General features: G+C 42.4%; 1 protein-coding gene across 3 annotated transcripts; it reads left to right on the top strand.

Annotated features, from left to right (window-relative positions):
* Positions 1-95: 95 nt before the first annotated feature.
* Positions 96-13,316, top strand: kdm1a (lysine (K)-specific demethylase 1a). Of its 3 annotated transcripts, none has more exons than XM_085766647.1 (22): positions 120-201; positions 928-964; positions 1,527-1,820; positions 2,093-2,258; positions 2,387-2,520; positions 2,631-2,709; positions 2,837-2,929; positions 3,128-3,234; positions 3,380-3,461; positions 3,805-3,899; positions 4,920-4,937; positions 5,720-5,862; positions 6,006-6,096; positions 6,277-6,411; positions 8,340-8,413; positions 8,950-9,061; positions 9,259-9,391; positions 9,501-9,688; positions 10,659-10,773; positions 10,979-11,106; positions 11,652-11,798; positions 12,227-13,316. In XM_085766647.1, the coding sequence occupies exons 2-22, from the start codon at positions 935-937 to the stop codon at positions 12,425-12,427; spliced, it is 2,565 nt and encodes an 854-aa protein (XP_085622773.1). In that variant the 5' UTR covers positions 120-201; positions 928-934; the 3' UTR covers positions 12,428-13,316. The 3 variants fall into 3 exon arrangements, with proteins under 3 accessions (XP_085622774.1, XP_085622773.1, XP_085622772.1); XM_085766646.1 differs by having other exon boundaries at positions 139-201; positions 928-979; XM_085766648.1 differs by lacking the exon at positions 928-964 and having other exon boundaries at positions 96-201.

The following is a 13,316-nucleotide window of genomic DNA, read 5'->3' on the forward strand; positions in this document are numbered from 1 at the left end:
TTAAAAAAAAGAAAAAAGAAGAAATCTATCGAGCAGTCTGGCCACGCCCCCTTCTTTGATTGACAGTTATATTGACCAATCGTTTGGCTGCATGGTGTTGGGTAACGTTTTCGAGCAACCAATCACGAACGAGTTCACTGAGAGGGGGGGCTGACCTGCTACTGTGCCATCTTTGTGTTGACATCTTCGGAGGATTGAGAGGTAATATTAGTATTTTCAATGTTTTAATTCTCGGCTTTATCGCCCCAAAGTACTGTCCATAAATGTAAGGGACTAAACGAAGTTTTCCAGTGTCCAGTTTATGAGAACAGGTCGATTTGCAAGTGAAGCCTGCGCCTCCATTTTCACTAGGTCGCACCTGCTGCAGTGCCACTGTTGGTGCTAGCCACGGTCTATTGTTAGCGGTGGAAGCTAACGTAGCATGGTCTCGTTGGATGAAATTTGAATGGAGATGCGTGTAGAATGGATTCAGATCTATGTTTGCAGTATAGTTTTTGTTATAATGATTTTAAAGTACCGCGCCGTTGTTATAAAAAGTCCCATACGCTCGTCGCTCGTTGAGAACAAAGCAACCGTTAGCTGAAGCAAGCTAACGTTAGCTACAGCATTGTACTGCTTAACGTAGGTTAATCAATTTAATCAAATCAATCACAGAAATACTATCGGTCTGGGCACAGCAAATGGTTTTAACATTCATATTTTCAGGTTTCAACGAATGAGCACTCTTAGTTGGAAATATATATCACAATTGACGCCGATGAAGCATTATGATTAATTAGGTCCTATCAATGTAAGTTAATCAGTTAATTGGGTTTTTAAAGCGTTTATCCACGTTTAATTTCAGTCGCGGTAATGTGTAAAAGACCGACGTTTTGTTCAGCTGGTCCTGTTCGTAACACTATTTCTGGTTCTGTCTTCATTTCTCAGTGTTTGAATGGATATTACCAGGTGCACGGAGAAATGGGTAAAACAAGACAAGGTTTCTGTACCATGGAGCCCTCATTTCATAAAACCATGACATTCATGCACAGTCAAAATGATTTAAAACATCTAGTGAAACTTCAATGACATTTTTGGGTGATGCCAATGTTGCACAGTCTTTTGTGGTTGTTAGTCTGTTGTAGCAGGTGCGTTCACTGCCCCCAACAGCAAAGTGACCAGACGACTAAGGGGTTTTAATCTCATATCTCTGATATTTGTTCATTTGTATTTGACAAACAAAGCACTAGTGAATGAATAAATCAGCAGGATTTTTAGGTTTTATATTGTAACTAATTTATTCTATAGTTTTTATACACATTTGTCTTCATAATTGGGAATACCACAAACGGTAGACAATTGTTTTGTTTGTTTTGTTCTGTTTGTTTTTTCTTAGTACACACAACCCATTTTCATCTAATATTTTTGTAATATTCCTTTTGAACATTAAAATTTGAGCCATTTCACATAAAATTGTAACCTGGGCTGCTGTTGCTAATGTTTTATCTATAAGTGTTTCATCTCACTCCTGTTTCCCATTTGTTCAGGAGAGGCCTCCAACATCCTCCATAATGCTGTCTAGCAAGAAGTCAGATGCTGGCTCCTCTTCCTCCTCCTCTTCATCCTCTGCTGGTGCAGCAGGAGGTGATAGGGCCCCGATATCTGACGCCCAGACTGGCTCCTCAGCCTCAGCTGGAGGAGCTATGGAGGCAAAGAAGAAGGAGAGGTCATCCCCTAGTGGGGAACCTGGGGGAGCCCCTCTGCCCCACCAAGCCGGCCCTGGTGGGGCAGATCAGGACTCAGCGGAAGTCCGCAGGACGAGTCGAAGAAAGCGAACAAAAGTAAACATTTTAGGTTTCTGCACGCTACGCGAGGATAAGATAGGGATAGGTGCAACATTATTCTGTATCTTTAATCACATTTTCTCACTGACATACATTGTACAGATTAGAAAGAGAAGTTATTTCTTGAGATTTTACTGTGTGATATTCACTATATATTTTTCTCATTCCCGGAAAGGATTCAACACTTTGAAATAAGGTGGGAGAACAGCAACCAACCCGTACCAAAAATGCTGGTTTTAATGATGCTTTTATTGTGCCTACCGTTGCAGGTGGAGTACCGCGAGATGGACGAGAGCCTGGCCAATCTGTCGGAAGACGAATATTACTCGGAGGAGGAGAGAAACGCCAAAGCAGAGAAAGAGAGGAAGCAGGTCATCCCCCCTCCAGCTCCACCACCAGAGGAAGAGAATGACAGTGAACCAGAAGAGCCATCTGGTGAGTCTGAAACTGGAGGTATCTGATATGTTAATTTCTAACTCACGTTTATTCTCTGGCTTTTGATCTTTAATTGACCCTACATTACACTCAGTGTTAATAACAGCGGTATGCACATTTATTCTTAGGTGTAGAGGGAGCTGCTTTCCAGAGCCGTCTTCCTCACGACCGTATGACATCTCAGGAGGCCGCTTGCTTCCCTGATATCATCAGTGGCTCCCAGCAAACTCAGAAGGTCTTCCTCTATATCCGCAACCGTACAGTAAGTGTCATTTCTAACATCTCAACACATGTTCATTGTTCAAAGACTGTGGAATACTAGTTTTTATGCATATTTACTACACTGTCCTAATTCATATTAATCTCATCCAGCTCCAACTGTGGCTGGACAACCCTAAGATCCAGCTGACTTTCGAGGCTGCAGCACAGCAGCTAGAAGCTCCATACAACAGTAAGACATTGGATTTAACATAATATTTTCTTTGTACTTCTCCACATTTTTTGTTCTTTGTTTATATTTTTTTTAAAGAACATGACATTCATATGAAAATTGTAATGTATTTTTCTTCCCTGTTTAGGTGATGCTGTGCTGGTCCACAGGATACACAGCTACTTAGAAAGACATGGGCTCATAAACTTTGGCATTTACAAGAGGGTCAAGCCCTTACCCAGTGAGTTCTCTTCATTCATTCCACTGGTTAAAAAGAAAACAAAAAATCAAGGCATTTACCAAATGTCAGTACAATAAAAGTTTCTTCCGCTGGAAAGCAAAAACATCTTGTTTCCCCCCTCCCAAAAAAAACACATGTTTACAATCGTTTCATCATACCTAGTGTAATGATACCTAATTAATGTGTTTGTCATTACAGCTAAGAAGACTGGGAAGGTTATAGTTATTGGTGGAGGTGTGTCTGGCCTTGCTGCAGCCAGGCAGCTGCAGAGTTTTGGGATGGACGTTACAGTATTGGAGGCCAGGGTAGGTGTTTAATAGCGTTTTCTAAACGTTAAGTTGATCAGCTGACTTAGATTTACCTTGATTTTTAACGTTTTATAACTGCCACAGGTTTAGCATCTAATTCTTTATACTTTATTATAAATTTGAACTTAATTTTTCCTCACAGGACCGCGTTGGAGGCAGAGTAGCGACATTTAGGAAGGGCAATTATGTTGCTGATCTTGGAGCAATGGTGGTGACAGGCCTGGGTATGAATCTGATTCTTTTTTTTTTCATACTAGTATGAATGTTGAGTCAAAATTTTAATCTGAAGTCTCCAGCTGTATCATATGGGGACCAATTTTTAAAAAAAATACATTTTCATTTCCACATGGATAATCTATCAGCTGATCTTTGAAGTATAAGTTCTGTGTTATGTTTGGCTGGAACAGAAACATGCACTTTATTCTCAGTACCACATGATTTGAGGTCATTGCTTTAACAGAGCCACATAATGGAGATGCTGTAATTACTGATGTCCACCTACAGAGGGTGACGTTGTCCACGTATACGCTGTTTCACTGTCAGCTTTGTGTGTTGTTGCTTGTTCAGGAGGGAATCCCATGGCAGTGATCAGTAAGCAGGTCAACATGGAGCTGGCCAAGATCAAACAGAAATGTCCACTGTATGAAGCCAATGGCCAGGCTGTGAGTATCACGAAATATCTTCATGAATTAACTGAGTTGCGCCTCTCATCCATTATCCCGCCGTAGCCAAGCTCCTAAGAATTTCCTCTCATTTTAACAAGTGGAATCCTGACATACCTTTCAAGTGATTTAAATGTTTACCGTCATTGTAAAAAGGCTTCATTTTCTGTTATTTGTTAAAATCACAGGTATTCTCATAAAATCCAGAAATTTACCTCACAGCTTGAAAGATGGCGAGAGGCTAATGGCAGCGGAGGCATGCACGTGTTTTAATCTAGCTCGCTCATGCCTGAAAAATACATGTCTGCTTTAGTCTCACTGATGCTTTCACCTCTGCATTAGATCAAGTTCGCTAACAGCTAACCTCAGAAATAAGCATGCATTAGGGCAGCACAGTTACATCTGCCTCAGATATATCCCAACTACATGTTTTAACCCAGGACCTTGTGTTGTTTACTTCCTTCAATAGGTGATGTTTATATATATACAAGTGTTTCCTCTTGATACTAAAGTGCTCTGTGTCCGGGTTTATTGCTGTTTTCCAAGCCTGTTTTTGTCCCGAGGCAGGGATCTGGCTTTCCATGGGGCACAGATACACTCTGCCTTTAACTGCTTACCCCAGTGTGTCGTCAACAACGGCTCCTGTTCCTTTCAGAGCAGAACAGAAAACAGATATAACCTAATGTCATTAGCTTAGAAATGAACAGTGCTCTTCCCTTTTAGTTTTTTTGTTCTCTCTGTCAAGTGGCAGCAACAGTAGTAGGATGTTTAGGTTCACGTTCAGGACACTTCCATTGAAGTAGAGACAGATCAGCAGGGCTCTTCAGGCATTTACATCATGTGTAATTGGTTTCCTCCTCTACAGGAAAAGGCAAATTAAATGTACATGTTTTACTTTGTGCAAACCTGTTTGAGGTTAAACTTGTGTTTGCTTAATATTTTTCTTTCTCTCTCTCTCTCCCCCCTCCCCTCCTGTTTTCTCAACCCCCTCCACGTTCATCTTTTGGTGAACCACTATAGGGTGAACGGTGCACAAGTGTATGTATTGGTTTATTTACATAATACCTTCTTTACCTAATATCCAGTCAGTTCTTAAAGGCACCAAACCACCGCCATTCATTTTCATTTTACTCATCATTTCACCTCCATGTATGAGATTAAAAAAAAGAGTAGGACAATTACAATAAATGTGATTTACCATTCATTATATATTAATGTCCACGTAATATGTTGATGTTACACTTTTCAGGAAATGCAAACAAGACATTTCCATTCTAAATACCACCGTGTGGTACTAATGGAAATACTGTACAAGTTATCTGATAGCACCATTGTGCCTAAATTGTAATTATAGAGATGACAATATCTATTCAAATCAACCAAGGTCGTCAAATGTGGATTTGTGTTTCAGACTGTTGCATGTTGTCCATATCTGATGTTTTTAATTTTGGAAGCATGTCTGAAGTCTGTTCCTGCATGTTCTTCCAGATGTGGGATTTGGTGTCTTTTTGGGCAATGACTGTATTTATGCTTCTTCTGATTATGTGCTATGGTCAATTGCTGATTCAAACACAAGCATACACTATGATATAAATTTTAACTTAGTTAAAATGTTGACTTGGTATAGATATAAATATAAATATACTGTATATTCTATCAAGACGAAACATAACAATGTTTTTGTGAAATTCAGTTTATTCATCTAGTGATAGAACTCTTATTTTCAGTCCATGTATTTCATTTTCTATACCTTCAATCTCAGCTTTCTTTAGTGTTACTGATAGAACAGTGTATTCATATGGTTGAACATGTGTGTCCAGGTGCCAAAGGAAAAGGATGAAATGGTGGAGCAAGAGTTCAACAGACTGCTGGAAGCCACCTCCTACCTCAGCCACCAGCTGGACTTCAACTTCCTCAACAACAAACCTGTTTCTCTGGGACAGGCCCTGGAGGTGGTCATACAGTGAGTGTGCCGCGCACTACATGAGGTTATACACAGGAGATGGGGACGGATGTATCTGCCGGCACATGTGGAAACAAAGAAGAGATGTATACAGATACACACAAGTACTGATTTTAATTGTGTGTGTGTGTGTGTGTGTGCAGGCTGCAGGAGAAGCACGTAAAAGATGAGCAGATAGAACACTGGAAGAAGATTGTGAAGACTCAGGAAGATCTGAGGGATCTTCTCAACAAGGTGAGAGCAAGTTTTCTTTGTATTGCTTTCGTTTTAAACCAATTAGCCTTTGTCTGAGTACAGTGAACCTGTTATCCAGTGTTAAAATTCTGCCTTCGTTCCTGCTATCCTCCGTCAACTCATGAACTATCTTCCTCTCCCTCCCTTCACCCTTCCTTTTTCGTTTCTTTTCCCCGTCAGATGGTGACCTGTAAGGAACGGGTTAAGGAGCTCCATCAGCAGTACAAAGAGGCCAGCGAAGTCAAACCACCCAGAGACATCACAGCTGAGTTCCTGGTGAAGAGCAAGCACCGTGACCTCACCGCGCTCTGCAAAGTGAGCTCAATTATTATTTCAGAAAAACAAAGCTGAAGAGTTTACAATCGAGCTCACACTTCTCCCTACTGATATGTTCAAGCTGCGAGCCACTATCTAGACTGGTTGTTGTCCAGAACGGATTCCTGCGTGGCAGTGTCATTACTTTCTCAGATCTCCGGCTGCATGACTTAAAATAATCTGGTCACAGCAGTTAGGTTTAAGAGCTAACTATTTCCAACTGTGGCGTTGTGGGTAATACATAGTGCCTGTGTGTTGTTGCTGTAGTTTAAGCAACTTTGAAGCAGTATTAGATTTCCTTGGTTCATTATTAAGTGTATCAAAAGGTCAGAGGGTCAACCGCCACAATTTCCAGGAGGAGTCAGTGTTTCTGCTCTGAAAAATAACATTTGTAAGAAGAGTGTTGTGCTGAACGTACGAGCATGTAAAGGGGATGTTTTATGGACTACTAGGTCAGGGTGCCTTGCAGAATTTATTTTAATGCCGTGCTATCTAAGTAAACGAGACAGGCTATGTTTAAGTGGTTTAATGCCCCGGTGGGATGTATTATTAGAGCGAGTACCGCTGTTTTATTTTTGGTGCGGACAAATCACCTCCACTACGGCCATGTGTGTATTTTAGAGGGAGGTTTTCGTTGGTTTAAACACAGCTGGTGTCTGAACTGCATTTTGTCTGCAGCCCATCCGCCGTCTGAGAAACCACTTCAAGGCCTTGAATCACGGTCTGACTGTCTTTATGTCTACAGATGCACACACACATTTGCAGGAAGACAGAATGGACATTTATGTGCATGACTACAACATGTAACAAGGTGAAGGTGAAGTATAGTCATGGCTGTAGCAGCAGTTTCTAAATAAACATAGCTGTATATGGGTCGAATGTTGTAAACCGGCCTCGGAGTACCTGAGTCACGGGGCCTGGCGTGGTAGGTGGTACTGCCAGGACCGCGTTGCTGTCATAGTTGAATCTGTTGTGGTGAACTGATGAACAGGTTGAGTCAGCCCTTTCTGTAGAGATGGCTTGTCCTTTCTACATGACCTGAAACCCTCTGGGTGTGTGCCGTGTACACACACCCAAACATGCATTTGCATTCCATAACACTCTCACCTGGTTTAAGATGTCACCACCTATTTTAGTCTCCAAGTCATTAAAGAGCATTTTTGGAAGTTAGCTTGAATGTATAAAGCTAAAGAAGTGGAACATTAGTAATATTGGGACACAGTGAAATCCACTTCCATCTCAGCCATAGTTAAAGATGTTAAAGCAGAAGTAAGTGGTCCGGTCGTTTTCGCTAATGCTGCGTTCCAGGCAGGCTTTTGAAATCGTAAATTACAGCTTCAAGTCACAACTTACAACTTTGTAGCGTTTCAGGCAACCCACTCGTGTTTTTCCGACCTGTTTTACCGGTGAAAGTCACTATAACGGCCACTCGTAACTTCTGACCGGTGAACTCGTACCAGATCGAACTGGTACCACTTCACGGTCGGAAAAATACGAGTTTCCTTGAACGCACCATAACAGTCCTCGTCCCTACGTCACCACATTCACGGCGTTCCTTGGCTGCACACACAGCCCTGCATGCCGTTCTCTCTCCTCATTGGATAAAAACTGTAGGATACGATAAATGTTTTCTCCTCGGCTCAGAGCAGAGCAGAGGGACTGACAGACCCGTGATTCAGACCAAACACTCTATGTAAGTGATTGCTGTCGGAAGATATAACTATTTAAGACTTATATTAACACAAATATATCACTTACTTCTGCTTTAATGCACTCATGTCATGTAAGTGCTTGTCATCAAATTGTTGATATATGATCACAATCAATGAGTGTTTGTTATTTCAAGAAAACAAACAAGATTTCCTTGCTGTAGAGCAATTGTGCAAATATCTAATCTAATCTCCTCGCTGTCTGCTGTGTCTGTGTAGGAGTACGATGAGTTAGTGGAGATGCAGGTCAAAATGGAGGAGAAGCTGCAGGAGCTGGAGGCCAACCCACCCAGGTAACTCACCCCAAGGAAGTTTCAATAAACACTCCTTCAACAGCTGCTGTTCCTTCTCTACGCTGTTTGGCACCATATTAGTTAAAATGTTTGTTTACTTACACATTAATTAATTGTTCAGACATGTCTGCCCGCTATCCTTTATTAGAATCACATTTGGCTGAGTGCATTTGCCTGTGATGTAACAGTTACTAGTTTTTATTAGTCGTTTTAATCAGGAGCTATCTAGGCTAAAAATACTAGACTGGGTATTTTGAAGCAGTATTGCTTATCTGGGCTCGTCTCATGAACAACTTGCTTTCTACAGCCCTACAGCCTTTAGTAGCACATTTCTACCTGTTATGTCCTGTTGCCTTTTTTTGCCATTTTGTTTTCAGTTAGTATTATGTCATTTTAGTGTGTTATTATGTGTTGTTGTGTTTGCGCATGAGCAGTGTTTTTTTTTTCTGGCCTGTGCATGAGCAAACCTGTCACTGATGTCTGAATAGCTGTCTGGATACATCACCATGTCTCTTTGCTTTCCTTTTTTCCCACAGTGATGTTTACCTGTCATCCAGGGATCGGCAGATCCTGGACTGGCACTTTGCCAACTTGGAGTTTGCCAACGCTACGCCCCTCTCCACCCTTTCTCTCAAGCACTGGGATCAGGTATACACATGTACCCATTTAAAAAAAGTCATAACCGTGTTATCCTGACAATAGTCTTGCACAGCAAAGAGTTAAAAGTCTTTAACTGTCACCTGTGTGTTCCTGCAAGTTTGACTTGGACACTCCTGCTGTCGTGTTTTTATAAATTACTATGTTCATTATGGTACCTGATTGACAGGTTGTTAATTTGTCCACAGGATGATGACTTTGAGTTTACTGGCAGCCACCTGACAGTGAGGAACGGTTACTCCTGTGTTCCCGTGGCTCTGGCTGAAGGCTTGGACATCAAACTAAACACAGCAGTGCGGCAGGTCCGGTACACAGCATCTGGTACGTGCTCACTATTGTTAGTGCATCTTCTATAATGAATTTCATACTTCATGTCTTTATATGGACGCACCATGTGTGCATAACAGTTCTTCGTCTGTTTGAACTCCAGGCTGTGAGGTGATAGCAGTCAACACTCGATCCACAACCCAGACGTTCATATACAAGTGCGACGCTGTGCTGTGCACCCTGCCCCTCGGTGTGTTGAAGCAGCAGCCCCCCGCTGTGCAGTTTGTGCCCCCGCTGCCCGAGTGGAAAACATCTGCCATACAGAGGATGGGCTTTGGCAACCTCAACAAGGTTGGACTTCTAATTCAGCTTACATTGCCATATGGTGCTTAAGCTTTATCAGAACAATCTTCCTTCATTCCTTCCAGATCAAACCAGTGGATCACATTCCCATTTGTCCAGATTTTATCCTAAACTGTATTCATTGTCTGATAGTCAAGTGGGAGGGCAGAGGTTTGCTGTTCAGCACAGAACAACGTGCAACTCATTCTAGTTTTGAGATGAGTCACCATGTCAAAACCAGGACCGTGTTTTCAGTCGTTTAGTGTGTTTCCAGCCGGTCTTTGGGTTGGTTCCTCAGGGAGATCTCATGCTGCAGTGTCCTCATGCTGATAAGTCGACCTTCAGCTTCTACAAAGGCTCCTGCAGCCAACAACACAATGAGCATTCAGAATTAGCTGGGTATTTTTCCATGCACGTTCTCTCAGATCCTGCTTTGTATTCAACAGATTTCCTCCCTCCTGTTAAAAGAGTCTAGGTGTTAGCATGCAGAACAGAGAGAAGGATTCCCCTCTGTTCTATAAATAGAGGGTTTTTATTGCTTCATCCTGGTTCTCTGCTTGGATGTAACATGGACAGTGGTGGGACAGAGACTGACAGTGAGTCAGAGCTTGTTGCTTGCTGACGGAGGATGCTTTTTGTCAGTAATCGGATCAGAGTGCTCATTCTGCGTCACTCCTGACCCACCAGCTCTTCACTCTGGCTCTCTGTAGCTGAGCATCGTCTGCAGCAGTGTAGTTTAGCTCCTAATTCTGCTGCAGCACAAAGACTACTGCATGATTATGCAATTTGGGCTGCTACTAAGGCTTCATTTCCAGCAGAGGGAGCTCTACCGTTCACACCACAGTCACTAGTTTTGGCACTAAATGTGCTGAACATGAGATGTACTTCACAGGCAACTGAGTTTTTGACTAAAATAGTTCCTATGGTTGTCTTTGCCTGTTATTTATATACCGTATATTGTTTTCCCCTCTGCCTAAAGGTGGTGCTGTGCTTTGACCGTGTGTTCTGGGATCCAAGTGTCAACCTGTTTGGTCACGTCGGCTCCACCACAGCAAGTCGAGGCGAACTCTTCCTCTTCTGGAACCTCTACAAAGGTGACAGGAGATCACTTGTTATTTCAGTCACGCTGTTGATTTTGATATAATTTTTTATATTTCATGATTCTCACTGATTCTCAACGATTCCCTGAAGATTAAACAATAACCCGATGGTGCTGAAATACATTTTCTGGTCATATTTGCCCCCTTTACTCTCCAATAAAACTCACTAGTCTGTAACAGAGTGTGACTTTTCCCTCAGCCCCAATCCTGCTGGCCCTGATGGCTGGTGAGGCCGCTGGCATCATGGAGAACATCAGCGATGACGTTATTGTTGGACGCTGTCTGGCCATTCTCAAAGGAATATTTGGAAGCAGCGCTGTACCGCAGGTACAAACGTTTCTACATCACCCATGACAGACAAAGACCCACACTGTTTGCTCTCACATTCATAGATGTTATGTTCTTCATGACACTTACTCCTTGACCTCGCTCTTTCAGTTCCTCTTTCACTTATCCACATACCAGATTGCGTAATAAGTTGACAAAGTTTTATTCAAGGACTACTTCATTGTGTTTGTTTACAGAAAAGTAGTACTGAACTGTATTTTTCTATTTTTTTAAACCTCAGTCATTAGAGCTTTCTCTGGTTTTTCCAGTACTTTTAGTGGAATGTCAAACTCGTTGCTGAATTGACCCCCACAACCAGCACAGCTTTACACAGAGAGCATATGTGAAAGGCACTCGCAAGTGGAGCCGTTTCCAAACCACCCGTCATTATAAATCATTTGCTTATGGTTTCAAATAGGATAAAATCATATGCATGGGAGCCAGCGTCGTAACTGTTTGCCATCCAGCTGTTTACAGGTCCCCTCTAATGTCATCATGGAAACTCCTTAAAAAGTATGTGTTGTTGTTGTTTGTCGTCATGGCAGCCCAAAGAAACTGTGGTCACCCGTTGGCGCGCCGACCCCTGGGCACGGGGATCGTACTCGTACGTCGCAGCAGGTTCCTCGGGCAACGACTACGACCTCATGGCACAGCCCATCACACCTGGCCCCGCTATACCAGGAGCATCACAGGTAAATGTAGAGAGAGAGGAGAAAAGTGTTGATGCTCATCAAACCACACAGGGGTGTGTGTGTGTGTGTGTGTGTGTGAGTGTGTGTGTGTGTGTGTGTGTGTGTGTGTGTGTGCGTGTGTGAGAAACTGAGGAAGAGAAGGCATCCCAGCCTGCCCACAGTATTCACCCAAACCAAAGCTGAGCAGTTTATTCCCAACACAGATGTTTTTTTGGCTCTTTTGATGCACCGCGCTGATGGATGCGAACAAGTCATATTTATGTGCTGGCTGATGACTTCTGGCACTTTACTACCACACTCCCCCCCCCCCCCTCCTCTCACCAGTCCCCCTATTTTCTTTAAGTGCTTTATTATGTCAGAACAATCCCACATCGATCTCAATGTGTTTTTTCTTTTTTTTTTTCCTCTCTCTCTCTCTTTCCTCTCAGCCTGTCCCCCGTTTGTTCTTCGCTGGCGAGCACACCATCAGGAATTACCCAGCCACAGTTCACGGCGCCCTGCTCAGCGGGCTCCGCGAGGCCGGACGCATCGCAGACCAGTTCCTCGGCCCCATGTACACGATTCCCCGACAGGCCACTCCCACGGCCGCCAGCAACCCCCAGCAGGCGCAGCCGACCCCCAGCGTCTGAGATGGTCCCTGCCAAACGACCTCGGTCACCCATGGACTGTTGATATCTCTGTATGTGAAAGATCTTGGAAATCCCAGAAACAACGTTGCCTCTTTGCCTTTTAACTAAAACACACGTCTAGAGTTTATTTCCTGGTTGTATTTATAATGTGGAATTACGATTCTTTCAATGGAGCACACTCAGACTTTTAGTTTGGGATGTTAGTGTATTTATATATATATATATACACATAAATATATATATATATACACAGTATACCTACATTTCACTAGACAGGTGGAACCTACTACAAACACTGGGCTGGTGATAAATCTCAATTATTACATGCTAATGTAATAATCTATCTGAAACTTTATAAATGTGGGATTCTCCTCTAAAAGAGAAGCATGGCATTACTTTTGGTACTTGGAGTGATTCAGTGTATTTGATCCCATGTGGAGTTTGCTTTCAGAAACCAGCATCTATTTATGTGTCCCTGCCTGAACGTCGAGGAACGACTGGAAACTTCTTTACTAAACGTACACACAACCTACAACCAGATATTATACAAGGCAGACGACCAACTCAGAAGCACAGTGTCAATCCACTGAAACCGTCCTCGCTTTTCTGGGCAGAAGATGTTTCCCTCTGTCATTCCAGAGGCCTCGTTTTGGTTGTCTTAAGATTGAAAACATTGCTATGTGCTGTAGCTCGATGCCTCGTAAATTTAATTTCTCTTATTTAGGTTGCAGAGTGTAGTTAAAATAGTTTAAAAGATAAAAAAAGACAGAAGTCAAAAGAAGTGTGAATGTTTTTGTTGCTATAGCAGTTTAAGTATTTTATTATGGTTGTCATCACATACTTTTTTTATATTGTCAATTGTTTTGTTATTAAAAGACAAGAAACTGCA

This window comes from Trachurus japonicus, chromosome 22, assembly GCF_045865225.1.
Source record: "Trachurus japonicus isolate A0001 chromosome 22, Traja_1.0".
NCBI classification, from domain to species: Eukaryota; Metazoa; Chordata; class Actinopteri; order Carangiformes; family Carangidae; genus Trachurus; species Trachurus japonicus.

What these genes read in the sequence shown, in the direction of transcription:
- kdm1a (XM_085766646.1), top strand. Translation starts at nt 935, where the DNA reads ATGGATATTACCAGGTGCACGGAGAAATGGGTAAAACAAGACAAG. An exon ending in TGAACCAGAAGAGCCATCTG is followed by an intron (nt 2,259 to 2,386) that starts GTGAGTCTGAAA and finishes ATTTATTCTTAG; the next exon opens with GTGTAGAGGGAGCTGCTTTC. An exon ending in GAAGCAGCGCTGTACCGCAG is followed by an intron (nt 11,107 to 11,651) that starts GTACAAACGTTT and finishes TCGTCATGGCAG; the next exon opens with CCCAAAGAAACTGTGGTCAC.